The sequence below is a fragment of the Trachurus japonicus genome, chromosome 12 (genome assembly GCF_045865225.1).
Source record: "Trachurus japonicus isolate A0001 chromosome 12, Traja_1.0".
Lineage (NCBI taxonomy): Eukaryota > Metazoa > Chordata > Actinopteri > Carangiformes > Carangidae > Trachurus > Trachurus japonicus.
In genome coordinates this window covers 18,520,507-18,542,100 of record NC_140918.1, presented here as the reverse complement: position 1 = coordinate 18,542,100, position 21,594 = coordinate 18,520,507, and the positions used below count along the sequence as shown (strand labels likewise).

General features: G+C 39.4%; 2 protein-coding genes across 4 annotated transcripts; both read right to left on the bottom strand.

Annotated features, from left to right (window-relative positions):
- Positions 1-1,202: 1,202 nt before the first annotated feature.
- Positions 1,203-3,172, bottom strand: LOC146977447 (ATP synthase F(0) complex subunit e, mitochondrial-like). Its single transcript, XM_085793702.1, has 4 exons — positions 3,073-3,172; positions 2,371-2,425; positions 1,427-1,525; positions 1,203-1,293 (listed from the first exon to the last, which is right to left on the bottom strand). The coding sequence occupies exons 1-4, from the start codon at positions 3,106-3,108 to the stop codon at positions 1,268-1,270; spliced, it is 216 nt and encodes a 71-aa protein (XP_085649828.1). The 5' UTR covers positions 3,109-3,172; the 3' UTR covers positions 1,203-1,267.
- Positions 3,173-4,704: 1,532 nt separating this feature from the next.
- On the bottom strand, positions 4,705-19,811 carry fyb1b (FYN binding protein 1 b). 3 transcript variants are annotated; one of them, XR_015037283.1, is made up of 19 exons: positions 19,574-19,811; positions 12,630-13,617; positions 10,091-10,226; positions 9,914-9,987; positions 9,365-9,387; positions 9,006-9,055; positions 8,408-8,540; positions 7,983-8,142; positions 7,761-7,881; positions 7,326-7,345; positions 7,146-7,218; positions 6,901-7,004; positions 6,461-6,501; positions 5,964-6,036; positions 5,753-5,852; positions 5,334-5,496; positions 5,186-5,219; positions 5,063-5,094; positions 4,705-4,968 (listed from the first exon to the last, which is right to left on the bottom strand). XR_015037283.1 is itself a non-coding variant. In XM_085793700.1 (19 exons), the coding sequence occupies exons 1-19, from the start codon at positions 19,574-19,576 to the stop codon at positions 4,946-4,948; spliced, it is 2,334 nt and encodes a 777-aa protein (XP_085649826.1). In that variant the 5' UTR covers positions 19,577-19,811; the 3' UTR covers positions 4,705-4,945. The 3 variants fall into 3 exon arrangements, 2 of the variants coding, with proteins under 2 accessions (XP_085649826.1, XP_085649827.1); XM_085793700.1 differs by having other exon boundaries at positions 6,918-7,004; XM_085793701.1 differs by lacking the exon at positions 6,901-7,004.
- Between the last annotated feature and the right edge of the window lie 1,783 nt (positions 19,812-21,594).

Sequence of the window (21,594 nt, the reverse complement as noted above, 5' to 3'; positions counted from 1 at the left end):
AATATGCAACGTAAAAATGGATTTCTATGTGAGAGGAAAACTAAACACAAATGCAAAGACCTGAACTCTGTAATGAGGCACTGGTGCACACCACTAGCCCATCATGTACCTGCAGTAACCATCTCTGCAGACATTTAAGGTTCCAAGGGAACAGAGCTGTTTAAAACAGCGCGAGGGAGCGAATTCAACTTCTTGTAAAAACTTGTATATATTCCATACCTCCCTGTAATTATAAAAAAAATATTTTTCTAGGTGAAATTTAGATGCTTATTTTTTAATTGACGAATTAGTGATGCATGCAGGCACTGGCGACTGAGTCAGGTAATTTTGTTTTCCCCCCCATCTGTTGAATTGTTGTTTTATCATGCTTGCCTCTTTTTACTGATGTACAGCTGTGTATCAGTCATGACCAACTTGTATTAGGCAATACATTTACCTAAATAAGCTGCAGACCTACCCATAACATTTTAAATAGACTTTATTTACTTTATGGTCAGTATTTTAAAGCTTGTCACTTCATGTGCTCCATGTGTACAATGACACGAATAAAGCAAATGTATTTTTACGAGGCATCTGAATGCATGAATGATGTTATTATGAATTAGTTTGGTAACTCACTATTCACTGAAGGAGTTCACTCTTATAAAACACATCACCAGCTGAACTTAGAAGCTTTGTCTGAGTCATACAGTATGTAGCTTCATGAAATGTCACCAACCTCCACCAACAGTCTTTTAGCCATCAGTCATAATGCAATGGTGTGTGATACACTACATATATAATGCTGTAAGGCACTGGAGAGTTTCCGTATAATGAAGGTTACAATATTATACAACACCAGAGTATTGAGGGAACACTTCTGTCCACACTGCACTTTCTTCTACTGGTCCCTGACCCCAATCCTGGGATTGCTGCTAAACTAGGCCAGGATTACAACCATGCTCTTGCCTTAGGCTCATCTCCTATTGAAGGGCAGGTACACACACACACACACACATACAGACACAAACACCTACTCTAGACACAAAATGTGTACAGAGTGTACTTTCTTTGCATGACAAGCACTCAACAAACTTAACTGGAATAATTTGGTCAGTATAACTTTAAATAAAGTCAAACTGCTTTGTTTTGTATTTGTTTTATGATAAATTAACCTGGCCACCAGCCCACCCCAAAACCACAAATCACACAAGAACACTGAATTGTTACATGAAAAATAATTTCTCTTTTTATTGACTTTGAAACATAACAAAGGTCCAGAGATATTTCATTTGAGGATGGTGTCTGAATTTGCTGCAGAAAGAAAGAGAACAAGAATGGAAATGTGTAAATTGATGCATTTGATTATTATCATAACCAACAATGACGGCTGTCTATGTGACAAACAAGTGGAGACTCAGGAACTAAGTGAGTGTGTTTTTGTTACCTTCAGACAGCTGTTTGTAGATGCGCTCCTGCTCCTCTCTGGCCTTTTTCTCTGCCTCCTCAACCCTCCTCTCCTCCTCAGCAATGGGCTTCAGGTAGTCTGAACAAAAACAGCAGCACAGTCTGTCATTATTTCAAACACTAGACATTTCTTATTTTATCTTATAGCAGTGATTTTCCTAATGACAATTTGGGTAGGATCCAGAGTTATGTAAATGTAAGTAGATATACAGTATGTTAAGTAGATTATTATATGCTTTATACGTGAGACCCTATGTCAGTACAAGTAGCTATAAATCACACAATTAAACATGATAGGCCTATATTTCATGAAGGTTTAAAACTTGAAATGCTGTAATATGAACTCACTATAAGTCCGACCTATTTTACTGTTAACATTGTTTCCAAAAGCCCTTACAGGACCTGCAAATTATTTCTGTAGATAACAAGTTATACTTTAAAGACAGGCTTGCACTGGCTTATGTTTATCGGACTCATTACACAATACATAAACAAAACAGTGCAAAGTTAAATGTATTAAAAACAGAAATTAAGTTAGCACAATTGTAACCACTGCCACAAACATGCAAATAAGGATCACAATGTTGCAAATACAGCACAACAACTTTAGAGTAAGGCCCTTTTCACAGAAGGCATTTTGTCTTGTTGCACTAGGAAAAGCACAGGTGTTCCTATAAACATTAATTATTATTAATTGACAGTGAGCCACCAGGCGCATGAAACCAAAGAGGCGGAATGTATTTTATCCACCATTATGTCAGTTATTTTCCTACTGTTACATGTTATTCTGTGTTATGTCTTCAAGTACCTTATGTTACAGGTATGTCACATTCAAACAATGGTTAGACAGCTCTATTCAAGGACGTAATGTCCCTTTTATTAAACTGCGCGTGAAGGCTGTACTGGCCAAGGACAACAACTTACCAAACCTCTGTTTGCCATAGAAGACGCCAAACAGGAGAGCAGACCACCTGGCCGTCTGAAATAAAAGTGATTCACGTGTTAACTAGGAAAACAAACCATGACTGACATGTCAGTACAATGAGCTTGCTTTAACAGTTTTCATCATCTTTCAAGATGTCCGCAACATTTCTTCTATGCAGTGAGAGGTCACACTACTGACAAAGGTTGACAACATTTCATACAGCTCTTCTTTTGATAGTAGCTACTCAGGCTGTGTGTTAAACAAACTAACTTCAGATAAGTGGCTACACGCTCAGTGTTAGCAGTTAGCAACGAGTGGGGCGAAGTTCAGCTTTACTCTGACCTTTCTGCTAAAGTGGTTTAGCGCTGGTTCGCTGTGTCCTGACTGAAATGCCACGCTGGGCTTACTGCAACAAGACAACGAGTGATAATAATCACGGATTTTGCATCGCCCACATGTGGGAGATCCAGGGTGGCAAGCTGTTTTAGCGGCAGTGTGTGTTTCACCTGTGAAACCTCTCAATGTCACTGCTAGCAAACACAGGTTAGCAGGCTAACACAACAACTAGCACTAGCGCTAGTTACCTGACAGCTGTTTATAATGAGGTGACAGCTACGGGCTTAGTTTGAGCTCTTTCAACTAAACGAATGATGTCGTGTTTATTAAAAAAAATAGTCATATAAAATATTAGACATTATTACCTTGATGAGCGGCGACACTGCGACCGGAGGAACCATGATGAAGCGAGGAAGTGACTTCCGGTGCAGAGCGGAAATGAGTTCAGTTTTTTTTTCTCTTGACAAAAAAAAAAAAAAAAACGGTAGCTATTTTCAGGCAAACCTAATTCCCCTGAGTTTAAAATCTTTCTTCCTTTTAACCTTCTTGTTTTGTTTTACTGAAACGTCAGAGGAAACCGAAAAACAGTCGGTTAACCAGCTTTATGAGGTAAAGTTATTAATACTTCCCATAGATACTTCCAAAGCTAGCAAGAAAATTTACAATTAGCACATTAAATAAATAAGTAAATAAATAACTAGTTCGTTGTAACGTTAAGTTAGTTAACTTACGTTGCCTATATGAGGGTGGGAAACATGGTGTTTGTCATTACTAATAGAAACGTACATAGATAGGTTAAAATTAATTTTATTCTGTGTATTTGCTGTAATTCTATCGTCTTTTGATATTGCATGGTGATTTTATGTTTAATCTTTATCGTATTTCCGGTTTTAACCTAATTAAAAGTGCAAATTTACTTACTAGAGTCCATCACCATCAGCTCCTGTATTAATAAAAGGAACACATAATAGCCTACTGGTCGAAATTTTTGCATTTGTAAACAGCACGAATAGTGTTAAATGTGCATAGCATATTTCAGGGCCCTTGTCAAAATCTGAGCCCTTAATTCACAGTGCTTGTTCACACTCCTTCATTACTTCATCAGGTGACATTCATGTTTCTAAAAGTTTGTCTATGGGACATGACTTAATGTGCATCCTCCTACCTCACCTGTGCCATTTTGGTGTAAAACAAGTGTGACACTTATGCAGTTATGATGACATGACAAACATTGTTATTAAATCCAGTCTGTGGTTTTATTTCTGAAGTATGGTGTGAAGATGACAGCAACTTTTAGTCCAGTGACTGAAGTTACAATCTCACTGTGCTTTTCTTTTCTTGTAGTTCCTGATGGCTGCCACTAGATGTTACTGATTCTCCTGTTGCACAAAAACTGCAGAGTGAAGGCCATCACGAGGAGAGGTATTTTACAGATTTTTTGAGTTGGAAAAGCAACTTAAACGGTTCTCATTTAGCCATGCACACATCATAATTTTACATAGTTATCAGGAATTACACAACATTTTATTGTGCATGTGGGTGACAGACATGTCTACTGAGACTCTTTTTAGCAGAACATTCAGAGAATGAAAATCAAAAGCACTTTTGTTTTTTTCAAAAATCATAAGTGTGTCATAATAACTTTATGTACAGTACGCAAAATCACTTTGGCACTAAAACTGTTGTTACATCTATATGTTGAACCCTGATAAAAAGAAACTAGAGTTATGGTCAGGATGATATCAAGGACAGAAATTGATGAATAGCAAGAAATGTCTAAGTGTCATTTAAACATGTTGCTATTCTTCTTAGATATAAACATACAAGGCAAGCACACATGTAAAGTCAGTGCAGTGAAATTTCTTCAGGCACTGCAAGACAGGGGAAATAGGAAAAAACTGAAATATGCAAATACTGTTGTTGATCCAATTAATGTTTCCCGTTTTGCTGAGATGTTGCATGTAATATAATTTTTTTGTTTTTTATCAGTTACATAGTTTTGTTTGTTTGTTTTTACATCAAAGCCAACCTGTTCCTAGATCTTTAAATCACTGCCCACATGTCTAATTAGTTTTCAGCAATTCAGCATTATGCAATAAATAATGAAGTGAAAATCAAACGACAATTCAGTCAGATTTGCAGGCTAATTCAAAGCAACTCTCAGTGTATCAGTAATAAACATAATAAATAACATGAACAATATCTGTGTAAAACAATAAATCCAGTGCAAGATGACTTTCAATCGTTGTCATAGATGCAATCTGTAAAAAAAAAAAAAAAAAGAATATTGAAAAATGTATATTACTGAGTAAATCATAATCTAATTATGAAATAGTTCAGATAAAATGAACATACCATCTCCAATGTCATCATAGATGTCACCATCACTGAAAACAAAAACAAAATGATCAGTACTTCATGATCAGTATGTTGTCAAGTCTGTGCATTAATGGATGCGTGAGTGTTTGTGGTACTTACTCTGAAGCAATGTAGCCGGTTGAAACGTAACCAACTGTTAGAGACAGATACACAAGATTTTAGACAAGTATGATCCGATTTTTGGAGTATATTAAGAAATTCTAAATGCACTGATTAATAATCTTGGTGGCATCAAACAGATACTCACACTTTCCGTCCTCGTTCCGACAGATCAATTTGTTGTCCACAGCTTTAACAATGACGTCAAGTGTCTCCCCTGCTTTGATTGACAGCTCTTTCCCACTCCACTTCTTATTCGTGAGTGTGGGGACAATGGTCACCTGGTACAGGACCTGTATTTCTCCATCGTACTGAAAGGGATCCAATATGATACTTTCAATTTCTTAAGTTTGTGAGTGTGAATACACTTCATCGGCTGAAATTGATTTAGAATTATTATCATTGTTGTTATATTGATCTTTTAATCAATAGGTTTTGGTAGGTATGACCCCGGCACATTACATTATCATTCAGAGGGGAGTGTTTTATTTATACATACAATATGTACTGTAACAGTTAAAGGAAAGGCATGCTAAGTATATTTAAAATCATAATAGAGAGACATACTTTGAACTTTTTCCTGAACTCCTTCTCCTCTTTCTCAAACTTTTTCTGCTTCTTTGGGTCCATCTCTTCAGGCTTGTTTTTGCCTTTTGGGATTGGTAAGCTGGACAGAAGCATACAAGATGCAAGATGAAAATATATTATCATTGTAAAACTATCAGTCTAAATCGATGAATGCTACGGTTATTAAAGTTTGAGACTGATGTTACTATACCTGGGCTGGGACGGAGGCATATTTTGAGAGTCAACATCATCGTATATCTCTTCATCTATTGCTGCTCCTGACTCTGTGGTAAAAAGTAGAAGTCAGTGAGCTAAAAATATTTGTGACTTGTAATGGATATGCACACTGTGGCTGGTGAATCTAAAATCATACTGTACATGAATTTACACCAGGGAAAACATTTCCTGTTAGAGATAAAAATGTAAATTATCAAAGGAGTGTTCTTTTAATTGAGACCACGTGACTTTCATTGACAAAGAAGTGCTAAATGCAAAATGTAACATGAGAGAAACACAAAAAAACAGAGTCATAATGTCAGAAAAGTGACTAAAACTATTGTGATTTTATAACAATATCTCTGCTTGCTTATGGCCAAACACTGCTTTCAAAAGGGAAGGCAAAAGGCCACTAGAAAAGTGAGATAGTGAGAAGTGTCTTTCATTGAGTGTCCATTCAGTACATGGCTCTATTATCACAGTGATTGATACCTGAATTCCCGTCTGCAGTGAACTGGCTGGGTGGAGGCACTCTGGCACAACAGAGGGAAAAATATTAAAATGTAACATAATTTCAAACAATTATACAACATCATGAATTAAAAGTGGATTAATGAATGACAACACAGTATTTTTTATTAGTATACTTGTTAGAACATGTTTTTGTTAGGAGATAATACTTCGATTTTTTCTGATTATGTCAACATCCATGCATCAATCAAAGGCATGCAGATAACTGAACAGGATTAGTACAATCACAGATCATCAGCTGTACATGCAATAGTCAATTTGTAAATGAAAGGTGTTCTGTGTTATTCAGACATAGGTGAAGTTGTTGATCTGGGGGAGGAAATCAATGTGGTCCATTAAAAAGACAGAGACGTCTGAAACTGATTAACAACAGTGGACGGTAGATCTGTGATCAGTCTTACTACTGAGTGTATTTTACACTTTAGTGCTGGGAGTGCGTCTGTTCCGGTCAAACATCCGCAGGAAGCTAAGAGGCTTCGTAAGAGTAGACCTGGTGTCCAGGGGACTGGAGATACCAACCAAGCATGAAAAGACTTGCATCTCTTTTTAAATATCTCCTACAGTACATACCCTCCCCCCTCCCCATGTAGTATTAATAGTCAGACATGGTTGCTTATAAGAAAGTTTAAACAGATTCAGTTCCCACCTGACTTCCAGGTTTGGATCCACAACATCATCGTATATTTCCCCTCCATCTCCTGGAAGTGGGGGGAGGACAACTACAAGACAAACACAGAAGTACATTTTAATTGGTGACATTTTTTATGCTAACAGAGCAAGACTGACATTAATGAAATGAATGATTATTGTAAGATTATAAGCATACCTCCTGGTCCCTTTTTCTCTCTGGAGACAGAAAAGAATTGATAAAATCAATGTTAAAAAACATCAATGTGACTCATATTTTAGTGTCATGTTTAAGGCACAGACATGGGAACAGTATCAATTTTCTCAACTGACTTTTGATGAAAAAACAAATTATATAATATTAATAGTATTTCTCTGGGTGTTAAACTTTTTCCTCATGTTCCTTTAAGAAACCGCAGCACCAATTAAGCTTCCTAAATATACCAGTTTAATTTCTTTAGTAGGCCTGGTGACTCATCCTGTGTCCATTAGGCTCATTGGTATTTTTAGATTTAGTGCCACTCATCATTGATGTTTTCTAATTGGAAATTTACAGTGCAAAATGGACTTCCTATTTTATTTGTAAAAAAGTGCAACCAACAAATAACAATATATATTTTCACATTCCCGTTACCTGGTATCAGAGGGGGCGACGTCGATGTCATCGTACACCTCAGGGTCGTACGACTGCTGAGGCTGGCGGTTCTTCAAACTGTTGAAGTCAATTTCCACTGCAGTGGTCTTTACATAACCAACTGTTGGAAACAAAGTGCCAAGTGAAATATTGATTATTATTATTATTTCCCACCATTGATTGCAGGTGTGTAGCCCATGAGACAGACGATATGTGACATACTTGATCCATCCTGCGTTTGTCCCAACCACTTCCCCTCTGGGTTGCCCTGGACACGGATGATGTCCAGGCAGTCTCCCTGCTTCAGTGCAAGGTCGGTTTTACTGCCCTTACAGTCCACACGAGCCGTCCCCTGGTGGATGACCTCCAGCGGGCCGACCAGCTACCACACACAGCCACACACAGACATGTTTGAAAATGTACACTGTAAATTTTTGTATGGATTTAAGAACAGATGAGGTGCTTTCTCTAGATGGGGCAGAATAGTTTTGGGGAATATACTTTTATGAACTTTGAAGCTGGAGACAACTGGAAAAGCTACACTAACATGTTCTGGCTCTTGGTCCATGTTCAGCATACAGACATGAGAGCTCTCAACATCCCAGCAGGTTTACAGTAGCTGATGCTTCCTGTCCTGTCCCACTCACTTTAAATTTCTTTCTGGCATCCTGTTCCTTCTTCTCTCGTTCCTTCTGCTCCTTCTTCTCAGCCTCCAGTCTTTTTTTCTCCTCCTTCTCGTCTTTCTCTTTCTTCTTTTCTTGTTTTTGTTCAGCAGCTTCCCTATTGAAAGACAGAAAGACAGAGTGTTTTGACAGACGGATAAACTGCACTCGCAAAATGTGTCCTTCTTTGACAATTACAATTTATGTAAACATACCAACTTGATTTATTTATTAGTGTTTCTTAATTAACTTATAAACCTTAAACACTTAATGAATTGAGAAGATTTGATCACATGGACAAACAAAGCAGCTCAAAAATGTATTTGTCTCAGAGTGGGAAGGAATAACGTCTTGTAGTGTTGTTTAACAACCACCAGAGAGTAGTCTTAGGAAAGTTAGACAAAGCTGAACTGGGGCTGGTTATAGCTAAAGTCCCCAACCAGTCAATAAATAAAATAGATTTAAAACTCCGTTTGTCCATCTGGACCCAGACAAATCATTTTGATTGCTCAAAGCAGATTTAATGACTTGGCTAAATTGGTTAAATGTGCAATAAACAGTTTAACATTTAACATTCTCTCACCATCGTTCATCAAGGTCCTCATACATCTCTCCATCATCATCATCCTCCTCCTGGACAGAAAAGACACACAGAAGTCATAAAGCAATTAAAACAGGGGATTACTTTAGGACGTGTCTTTCATACACCATATAATGCAAAATTATATGATGTAATAAAGTTCCAGGTATTGTCATCATCATACTTTTTATAGTTTACATAATTAGTCTACATATTCCACCAGGTTTATTAGTCACGTGTCTTTGGGTGAACACATCCTTGTTCTTATCTTTGTGTGTGTGTGTGTGTGTGTGTGTGTGTGTGTGTCCGCAACAGATGCAAATGTGTATTTATGTAAATGAAAGTAATTCAGCGTGTCTCACCTTTGCCCTCTGACTGGGATGATCTACGGGTGAGAAACAAGTGAATCATGACTATTGGGAACAACGTTATGTAAAACAACATTTTTGTATCTATGGACAGGAACTATGGTTTTAACTACTATCACATGCAGTAACCAGCCCAAAGAAGGTAAGAAGTCAGTGGCCGTAAGAGAGTCAATGCATCAGTAGGATGTGACAGATATAAATGTTATTGAGTTCTTTAATGTGCTTTCTTTTTTTCCTTTTTTTTTAAGTATATTTTTTGGCTTTTTTGCCTCCATTTGATAGCACAGTGAGATAGACAGGAAAGGGGGAGGCAGAGAGAGGGGGAATGACACGCAGGAAAGGTCCGCCCGATGCGGGACTCGGGGGACGCCTGCGTTGAGGACTGTAGCCTCTAATGTGCTTTCTAATACCAGTATGTTAAGTGTATAAAGTTCAGCATTACACAATCCTGTACTGTCTTCCTGCGGTGCTAAAAACAGCATGGTAGTCTTACGACATGGTGAGCATGATGCATTGCTTTTTTAATAGTGAACGCTACTGAACCTGCAGATGATGGTAGAGGTGGGGGGGAGCTGGTAAGTTCATCAACATCATCATAGAAGTCTTCTTGCTGGATCCTAAAAAGTACAGTCAGGGTTAACCTTCAATCAGTGGGAGCAGCCTTATCCAGATAATTAATACAGTATATGCCATTTGTATGTGTTTGCATGTGTGACTTACATGGATGCGGGGTGTCGTGGGGGGAGACTGGGGAGTGCAGACTTAGGGGGCGGAGCAGGGGACACATTGCTGTTATGGTTCATGGGGTGAGAGGATGGAGGAGTTGGGGTGATGGGCTTCTTAAATGTGGCAGGACCTGAAACAAAAACACAGGGTAAGCCGGTGCATATTCTCATTTGAAAAACACAGGGTGTGACTGTCTACATATAGAGCGTAGATAGATAACCTAATCTGTCCCCTGGGGGTAAGTAAGGGGTGAGTAGTTTGATTGCCCATGCAAAACAAACAAGTCAGACAGGTCACTACAATCAATCTGACAACGTTAAACACTAAACTACAGCCAAAGTTTTGTGTTTGAAATCAAACCTCAAAAGATTTTTTTTCTTTTAGCAAAATCTTGCTGAAGTGGAGGTATCACAAAACAGAAATACTCATGTACTTCAGTAGATTAGTTACATTCCACCACAGCAAATAGGTCAACAATCACCAAATATGAAGGAATCAGAACAGGAGACACAACCAATAAAGTAGCTAATATGAAATGAAATCTTATAAAGAGACGTTGGTTCACGTTCACAAATTCTTCAGGGTGATATTAAACAAGGGGTTAACATAGGGCATCATAATAAGGAAGAAATTGGTTATATGGAATCGACTATTGTGAAAGTGCATTGATAACATTCTCATCTGTCCACCAGTTTAACAATGTTTAATGATACATGTCACAAATGAGGAATGCCAGTTACAGTTAACAGTTAACCTCTGAATGGATAGAAATTCAGATCAGGTGTGTGTCTAAAACACAACCTCTCACTCAAAACTATCCCTGTTTGCTGTAACCTACTTCCCCATGTGGTGAAACAAACTCGGCTGTCAGAGCGGAGAGCACGGGGGGAGGAGAAAGGAGAAACTGGACAGGGAACTTGACCGAGGGAAATAGAGGAACCAAGAGTGTTCATGTGACTTTCGTCTGTTATCTTATCGCTACTGGGGCATTTGTTTAGCCACGTCTTTGCAACTTGCACAAATTTTAAACAGAATGCATCAGTGAATAAGCACGTGGAAAATAAAAACTATGTTTTAAGGCTGTGATGCAGAAACGGAGGTTGTGTGCTGCAGAGCTGTTTGGCCAGATAACCTAAAATAATTTAACTGTGGACTACTTATTGCTAATGTCAGTGAAACCACAATGAGGTGTGACTCAAGTCTCTCTTCACACTTCAGAGAGGCCTCAGTCTGTAAAAAAACTGCACTACTAAGAAACACACTTGAGACATCCCTCACGGTTTTGGACCTTAAAACAATTTACCCTGCATTGAATCCTTTTGATGAGAAGGTCCTGTTTTATATTACAGTGTGAATTGGACTTAATGTTGTTTATTTACATCTTATTCGAAATGGCTCCTCCTGGCTCCTCTCCTTTTCCCGTACTTTGTTTTTTAACTGATTGTCGCAAAGTTGTTTGTCCAACACATTATAGACTTCTTAATAGATTTGAAAACCTTCACTGAAAATGCAATAGAATGTATTTACGGTATGTGAATTGTGGATATTGTTCATCACATGGTTTTTATTATGTCTAGAAACGTTACAGCACTAACCTCTGAAACTGACAAATAGAAGTAAGTTAAGCTCTGTTTATGCATCAAGTCTCATTGTGGTCAAGATTTGTTTTGCAAGAGAGAAAAGAGGACACATTAGGTATCCACACAAACACTTCAAGACAAGTCAGTGACCTAGATTATAACCATCAAATTGTAAGATTTCCTCATTATTTGATATCGTCACCTCCCTGCATCTGTACAAAGTTTTGAATGGTGTTTCTCCACATTGCTAGTAATGTAAATCTGGTGGAGAAAAAGAAAGTGACTTTATTTCCTTTTTGGCACAACCTGAAAAACAGTCACCTCAAAGAGGGTAAATATCTGAATCGGTCTGAAAAAACCACAATGTTTAGACTGTTACAATAATCCAGAAATTCATGCAAAACTGTGATCGCAAAAACTGTGTTATCTCACGTTGCAAGTCACCACTAACTTGCACACATAACATACTCAGTCACAGCAACACTTCTGAGAGGAAGCTGTGTCAGCTTGTGTGATATCCATAGCTAAATCGTCAGTTTGTACATTTATGTTAAATTTGTTGGATTTAAGGGCAAACAAAATGTTACTTTTGGGATTGTTCAGTTATACTTACATAGAAACCAACAACAGCTTTAAAAATAGGTGTATAAATAAGCAATGTCCCATTTTGACAAAGCACTTTAGATGTGTCTGAACCTACAGACTTTCTAAATGAAGCGTTCCTGTTTGGGTTTAACCGTTGCCTTTAAAGTGTGATCACACATCTTTAGCATACTGGGTGTTGAGGACGGTGAATTTATTTTGGTTGTGCCTGTGACTACACTTCAGTATGCTGCACAAACAACTTGCACATTAGTTTACTACAGTATGTTGCACCACAGCAGTGACAGTTGAGTTATTTGTATAAATATATCAGCGGTATCACTAATAAACAAACTCAAAGTGCAACTTACCATTACCAGGGGCCTCAGCATCTCTTTTTATGTTCTCTAGGTTGACTCTCGGGGGCCGGTTAGGTTTGGCAGGAGCGGGACCCAGAGCTAAACTGTTGGGCAGTGGGTTGCGCTTGGGGCCTGAAGTGGCATCGCCATTAATGCTGCTTGGTTTGGGAGGAGTTGTGGACGGTCCCCTCAAGCTGGGTTTTTTATTAGATGGAAGTTTGGGAGGACCCACCGAGTTAGTTGTGGTGACAGGCTTTTTGTTGCCTCCACCACTATCTACCTGCTCATTCTTGTCCTTTTCCTTGTTGAACATACTGTGAGCAGTCCTAAAGTTGGGTGCGGGCTTCAAAGGTGGAGGTGCCACAGGTGGAGGTTTGATCGCAGTGTCTGTATTTGCCTGGTCATCATTTTGCTGCCGTAATTTTATCATGCTGCTGCTGGGCTTTTGTTGCAAAGGTGGTGCTCTGGGTACGGAGCCGGTAATGGGTGGCGGTGGCGGACCCCCACCACTGTCTTCTTTTATCCAGCTGGGCTTGGAGCCGACTGACGGACCTGGTTTAGGAAAGGCAGGCTTGGAGTCGGACAGGGTGGAGCTGAGGGAGGGCTTGTTGAAAGGAGGCTTCTGTACCAGACCTTTAACATCAGGAGGCTGTGAAAAAGGCTTTGGGGTTATGTGCTGTTTGAAAGGTCTGCTGTTGGTGTCTTCCTGTGCGTTGGCAAACCTGTTCGCCAGAGCTTTAGTTTTGTTTGGCTCATGTGCGTCAGTGTCACTTCTACTGGATACTGTGTTTTTCAGGAAAGCTGGTTTAGGAGGAGTACTTATTGCACTGCCGGAGAGGCTCTCCAAGACAGGCTTCTTTGCCTGTACGGGTGGGCCGGAGGAGAGGGTGGGGTGCAGGGGTTGCTTGGGTCGTCCACCTGGTGTGGAAGAAGACTCATCAGTGCTCCATCCACTTGTTTGGAAGCGGGACATGATGGCCTTCACGTCAGCTTTGTTAGCCTGTAATGAATGGAAGAGGATCAGAGGCAGAGCAAATGATTGACATTGTACAAAACTTCAAACAGGAACAAGACACTTTGTGAAAATCAAATTAGGCTGCGTTGTAAGTGCCAGTATACAAAATGATTTCAGCGAGCATGTGCTAAAATAGGAACTGAATGATAGGAAAGAGAGAGAAGGACCCATCGGACTGATATAAACATAGGAACAGAAAGTTGCAAATCGTTTAAAATACCTTCATAAGTCATTTCCTTCTCTTTTTCGGAGCTTTTTATTCAATCTATGAAATTCCTGCTTTCACTTTAAAAATGTATTTGTCTCTTTTCCCAAGGCCACGCACACTCTTCTCATATAAATACAGAGAGCATTGCCAAACTACTCACACAGCTGTGGCTCAGGAGGAACAGGTTGTCCATTAATTGCAGGGTGAGTGGTTCAGTCATATTCAAATAACATCAGTCACTCAAATTAGCCTCTATCCCCAAATAAAAGAATGAATGAATTACGTCTTTGTTCTTCTCTATTGTTTTAACAAGAAAGTAATACTCTGCACAAATCAATCATCAATCAATAATAAGAGGTTTCCAATCATGATTAGCAACCAGAAAACTAAAGTCGGACTACTTTAACCCATACAGTATCCTGCTTTTACCAACTGCAGAAACTATCATTCCTGTATAATGCAGCTTTATTGCCAAAGCATTTTAGAAATTAAGATGTATAATTGGAAAGCAACTGTCAAAATTAGAAAACAGGGAGCTGTTTTGCCCTCGGATAAGGGTGGTATTTACAATACAGTATGTTTGTTTTGTTAAATAAGCCGTAGCAGTAAAATGGTTTAATTATGCAAGTTAAGTGTTTATTGCATTGGATTGATAGTCATTGTGTTGCTTTGGCTATGACACAGAGCATAAGCCGTCCAAACATCTGCTATCAAGAAGTCTTTCACATGATAAAAGTGGAAAATGACCAAATGTCGGAGGAGGTGCATCATTAACAAGTTACATCTTATACGTGCACAAAAGCCAAACACCGTTGGACAAAATACTCTCATACATGGACCCAGTCACAGCCACACCTATATTAATGAGACTGGTTTGACTGGAGTCAGAGACACCACACCAGGAAGTAGAGATAAGAGCATGAGGACAGACAGTCAGTGCCATTCCTACAGCAGATCAGTAGAAGTGAGGGGAACATGTGCAACACAAAGTATAACAATACGAAGATAAATGGGAAGTGAACATCAGATCAAGTGTATGTTGTGTCACCCACCTGGAAAATGATAAAAACATATCCCTTACAACTTATCATGCAAATGCCACTCTGCCTTGAGTGTGTATTGAAAGCAGAACAAATGGAAAATGTTGTCAGTGACACGTGAAGATTGGACATTTTGCAACTTTGCAGATTATGTTTATAGAAACATGTGCTTTCTTTCTTAAAAAACAAATATGCATGGACAAGTAGTAATGTCATTTTCAGTAAAGTTGCTTCTGTGATTCAGAATCACTAAGTAAAAAATCACATAGTCTCAACCAAAACTAATTCCGTAGCCACCTCCCATTTTGTTTTCACAAAGCATGACATAGCATAATGGACATATGGGCAGTGGATCAATGGTTAAAGCTGGTGGACAAGTTTTGATGCACCATAATCCTTTGTAACCATCGCATTATCACAGCTGCCATCATGGGGAAGGAAGCTATCAACTCTTTACTTTAAGCAACAATTTTAAAGCAGAAGTAAGCGGAATGTTTGTGTTAATATAAGTCTTAAATAGTTATATCTTCGGACGGCAATCACTTACATAGAGTGTTTGGACCGAAACACGGGTCTGTCAGTCACTCTGCTCTGCTGTAAGCCGAGGAGAAAACTTCTTGTATACTTCCTTGTATCCTACAACCTTTATCCAATGTGGAGAGAGAATGGCATGAAGGGCTGTGTGTGCAGCCAAGGGATGCGCGTGAATGTGGTGATGTACAGTAGGGACGAGGACCAATAGATCCATGACGAGGGCGGGGGCTGCTAACTCCATCGGCTGACAAGAAGTTAGCCAAAACGACCGGATCGCTTACTTCTGCTTTAAGAAAGTGTGTTAGGTGCCAGAAAAATAGATTCTGGGCGGACTGTCACTTAAGTGCAGCCAGTATCATCTTTCAGCGGTGGCGTGACAAAATGTGTGAACAGTTAGCCTAAAAATGAAATCAAAAGGGCAAAAAAACAAGAAGAAAGTTCCCTCATTGTGCTTCTGTTTTTTCAGCCGTGGTAAACTTAAAATTACTCAATATGTTCTGTACCAGACAGTTGCAATTACTGCTTCTCTAAACATCCGTGCAGATGCAACTTTGTAAAAACCTACAAATTATGTAAAGTCCTGGAAACACATTCCAGTCTGGTACAATAAAATACATCTGCATTCGTAACTCCAGACTCCAAAATGACTCCAAACATGTAACAACAAAGATTTACCACCATTACCTTCATGAAGGAGTTAATACAGGACAGTTAGCAGACTACATTAGGGTATACCTAATAAATGGGCAATTTGTTTAGGGTATATTCAGGTTAAGTAATGGTTTAAAGTCCCTGAAAAGTGACACTGGATTCGTCTTCTGAGTTATTCACATCCTAGACATATGTCCTATTAACCATCCTGCCAATTTTGGATGCTAGAAAAATTCGTCTAGTAGGTGAAATTAGGTTTTAAAATCATGACTAAATGAGGCAGTTCTCGCAGCTCTGGAAGTCTGCTGCAGGCACCAAAGCCCCGCCCACTTGCTGAGCTTCGTCAAGTTTCAACTGTAAATTAAATGGCCTACCGGCCGGCCAACTATACTGGTGCTACTGCTAACTGTCACATCGTACCCGAGCAGCTACGGGTTTGAGCTAGACGCTTGAGCTGGAGTCTGAGTCCAGCTAGTGATGGGCAATCGAGGCTTTGAGGCGGCTTCAACACCTTTTACGAGTAATGATTAATTACTCGCGAGGCTTCACTGACACAGTGCTCCAGTACGACATCTAGTGTTCAATAAAATGAAGTGCAATTGAGACATGTCATTCATTGGTTCATTGATTGTTTGAGATTTGATTTGCCATGCACACTCCTGTTCAACTAACGTTACATGGTTGTATGGTTTCAAGCTGACACAATAAAAATAAAAATATAAAATAAACATGAAGTTACTCCGTTTCTCATTTGGCATACGATTGTGATAGGCTTTCGGTATAGACTTAGCCTGATATAGCTATTAGGCTCTGCTATGAATTACATTCTCCTCTGAAACAAGTCTAAACAGTATGGCTTTATACGATGTGAAATGGTGTAGATGGCAAATGTGATCTCATTTCAAAATAGAAAAGAAATATGGCAAGTTCGGCAAAGGATTCAATCTCACATCTGAGGAGTGAAAGCCCGATGTAATCACGGTGCGCCACCGTCAACTTCACAATGTGGTGTACGGGACGTGTTAAAAATTTCTGAAGCCCATACGGTCGTTGACGCTTCAATCGTTACAAATATGCGTGTTACAACGCTTAAATAAATAATTTTTCCTCTGCTCCACATATCATGTTATAGAATTCCTGGTACTGAATGCTACACTTTCCAACCAAATCTCTGCCGCCTCAGTTTCTATGTGCTTCGAAGGCTCAGCTCAGAGAACCGAGACAACCAAAACATTGACGGTGCTTCATGAATGACTGAAGCAGTAAAGTGGTTCATACGTCACAAGTCACATGACCAAACCACGCCTCGGCACAGTGGTTCGATACAAATGCTTCATGAGCTACCGCGCATGTGTTGGAGCCTCGGGTGTCAGAGGACCATCACTAAGTCCAGCTCTTATCTGAATGTCTCGGATACACACTGAGCAGTGAGGGAAATATGCTGGGGCCGCTGCCGTCAGCACACGAATCTCCGCTACCCTGATAGCGTTAGCTCGGCGGCTAACACTAGCCGCGAGCTAACGTGTTAGCTCGCCGGCTAGCCCCGTTCGTCCCTTTCACCCCGAGCCTCCATGGTCCTGAGCCACTGCAGCACCTGACCCACGGCTCACCGCCACAGCACCGGGAACCTTGAAAGCTACACCGCAACAACGAGGGCCACCACCGTCAGCACAGGACGAACGGGCCTAGCGTTAGCCGCCGAGCTAAAGCTATCAGGGCAAGCAGAGATTCAGCTGAGGGCAGTGGCCCTCAGTTTTGTTGCCGGTGTAGCCGTTGCTGTGGTGGTCAGCTGTGGGACGGACGCTGCAGAGGTTCACCTGGACTGTGGCTGTTTTAACTTTTAGAGTTTTGCCGCCGAGCGCCGGCTGGTCCCACTGTGGCAGTCTCATTAGTTTGTTTGAATTAAAAGTGGAGCTTCATGTTTCACATGAGAGCAGCGCTGCCTCTGGGATCTGTATAGACTATGTTCAAATAACACCACATTTACATCAATAAATAAATGTTTTACAATGACTTGATAAGTCTGCATTACATTTTATTAAGACAGAGACCAAGCTAGTGGACTGGTAGCTCCAGCGGCGCTGGTAGCTCCAGAGGTAGTGGCAGCAGACGGTCGCTGGCATTCTTGAAGTATTTATAATGTTACTGTGCACATGGGAGGAGTTATGAAAGTAGGGACGGCAGTGCGTCACAGCGTCCCCCTCTGTAAGCCCGCCCTTAAAAACAAAGACCACTGAAGCAGAGTGAAACTGTGAAACCCTAACCTCTAAAATTAAGCACTGTACAGAAATGAGTCTTTTTGCATGTTTTTATCAATAAATTTCGAACACTTTTAATATATTTTGAAACAAAACTCCAATTTCACTTTACAGGGACTTTAAATGGATTTACTCCAGCTACCAAACACCCTAACCCTAATTAAGCAGACACAGTCTGTTCCATTTATTTGTACGGCTGCCCATAAAGTTGGATTTTTTTTTTTTTTCTCATGAAAAGATTGGGACAATGTGATTTATTCTTGATAGATAAAGTGAATATCTTCTCAAAACTTTATTGATGAATCTCTTCCAAATATGTCATAGTGAAAATTAAACCACAGGAAACCTTTAGAATAGGAATAAAAAGAGGAATGTGTCTCAAACTAGACCGGTGAAGCTTCTTTTATTCTAATGATAAAGAGATTTACACTAATACAAAGTTATTATTTTTTTTAAAGTCACACTGTTAACATGCTGAGTTAAAGACATTGGAGAGCATTGTCTTAAACTGTCCATGGGTAGTGAGCATGATGAGAAGAAGAGACGACCACAGGGTGCTGGCCACAGACCACAAACAGATGAATGATTAGGTGGATAGCTTTGTTTGTGCAAATAAAAATGCCGTTATCTAACGCAGTCAGTACATGGCATACATGTATATTTCAAGCCTATCAACCTGTTGAGACAGAGCAGAGAAAGGAACAAACTCTCCGGTTCAAAGCAAAGAGGAACCATTGTTTCTCATTCCTTTATGTTGTAAAGTGGAGGCCAGTTGCCTTGCCCAATCTAGCTGACACAAAACTGAAAGAAAAAAAACTACCCTAACCTAATGGTTACTTCTTCTGTTTTTACACAATATGTGTGAAGAAATTTATCAAAATATGTCCTAAATACCAAATGCAAAAATATTAAATGTGGTCCAATGGGTGGTAAACATCGTAGTAAAAAAACTAAAACCTATAAATCACTAAAGTGACTTTATAGTCCAGGCTCTGGTGAAGTTACCACTAAACTATAAGATATGACAGCTTAATCTCTCTGAGCATGATGTTGTTAGACTCATGTGTACCAGTATGTTATTGTTATTGAATGTGTTCGTATGAAGAAATATACATAACAAAATTTGTAAAAGTCTTTCAAAAATTGAAATAACAAAGATTTCCAATCGCAGCTTTCAACCCATAGGAATTCAAATATTTAGAAGGTGATTGTTTTTACATAATTTTAGCTGATTAATAAATTGTACTCACCATGTTGAGGACAAATCCAGGGGGACTCTGCTATGTCCAAATGGTTGGTAGATAAAGTGGTGAGTGTTTGTTCAGTGTCGCTGTGTGAGTTTCTGTTGCTGTCGAAGAGAGAGAGAGAGAGAGAGAGATACCGAGAGGCTGTGAATCACAAAGCACTGAGTGTGAGAGTGTGTTTGTATGTTGGGGGATGTATACACCAGCTCTGCTAGTGACCTAAGCGATCTGTCTACAACTGACTACTTCCTCTCCCTTAGCGGTGTGTGTTTTGTGCAAGTCGCACTGCCTCTCTTATCTGTATGTTTCAATCTCACTGATTTGCCTATCCCTGGCAAACTCCCTGCAGTGTCCCTGTGTGCTCAACAAACTAATGGTCACTCAGTGGAAAACCATGATGAAATTGTTTCTTAGCAACTGTGTACAACAACAACTTAAAAAAAACGATGTGAACACAGACACAGTGTGAGTAGGTGAAAAGCTACAGCCATAGACACCACATCAAAGGATGTGTCTACTGCTAAAAGTCTAAGATAGCTGCTCTGTCTGACCACACTGAGGCACAGAGGAGCTTTTGCTCAAACCAGTAGGATGCCAACAAGCTCATACCTGTTACACGTTCTAATGTTAAAGCAGTAAGTAACGTGTTAGCATGCTAACATTTACTAATTAATGTTGAAAATGCAGCAGATGTTGATGTGAGTGTCTGAGAATGTCATTTTCTTTATTGGTTGATTAGAATACAAGTGGATAAAAGTTTAACAATAGATAAACATGTAATACATGTAACAACAACATGTTGAAAATTAAAGCCCCTGTACAGACTTTTCATTTAGTGTTGATTTTGGCGGCCCCTGTGGACGAAAGCGGCGGAATGAAGACTGCATTTCCCACTTTCATGAAGACGTTTGTCTGACCAGCGCGTGTAGATTTGTTTTGGAAACGTTAGCAGCGTAATGTATCTATTCGTATCGTTTCGTCAGTGGTCCGACCCGACCATGCCTTCCAGAGGTATAGAATTAGACTACTTAGAAATAGCGTGAGACACATCAGCAGAAACCAGAGACTTTTGCGTATCCAGTTAAAAGCTCTGTACAGGGGCTTTAAATTAGCCTAATCTGTCAAATGACTTTACAAACTCCAGATTAATGCTCAATGGATCATCATGAGGAGTTGTAAGATGTTGCTATACATTATACATGAACTGAAGCTTCATTATTAAAATTAAAAATGCATCCAGCAGAGATGCAATTATTCACCCAAGCCAGCATGGGTCAACTGAAACAAAACAGAACATGTAATTAGGGGTTAGAATAAATTATATAAAAATATCATGTGATATGAAATGATGACATTTGTTTTTTGAAGTTCTGCAAGATAGAGTCAGATGCAGCCTTTTTGTTTGGCAAACTTGTTTTCCTGAAATTTTAGTTTTCAAGAAGACCATTAACATCCTCTCCCAGGATGCACTGGGATCATTATCCATTATCCTTTAGGTGACAGAGTCTGAGGTCTCTCATTTGCTTGCCTGCCATTTTATTCATTTATTTTGGCTGTTGGAGGCTCATTACACAGACATGTAAATTTTCACTTGGAGACTGTTGCACAGTCACATCCAGCTTTCTGTTTCACTCCACTTCCCCACCTCTTCCTCTTCTTCTTGTCTATTTTTATACATCATTCACCTTTCTCTAGTTTTCTGTGTATATTTTTTAAAGGTAAGACCACAGACTGTAAAGCCACATATGTAGTGGCAAGCACTAAATCACAAGTGAAGGAAACATGTTATTTTTTTCTTTTCCTGTCATGTGAATCATTTTACTTTGGCGTATTTCATCTTTACATTCCTCTTCCTCCCCTCAATTCCTCCACGCTCTGTTTAAAGATCCCTGCTCATGTTTTCACTTCACATTCCACGCACCTAGATATTACTGTTAAAATATTACTGCCAGATTTTCACTTCGCCATATGATATCAACAATTGAATTTGGAATTCTTAGGAAGAATTTCAAAATAATATTTTTTTC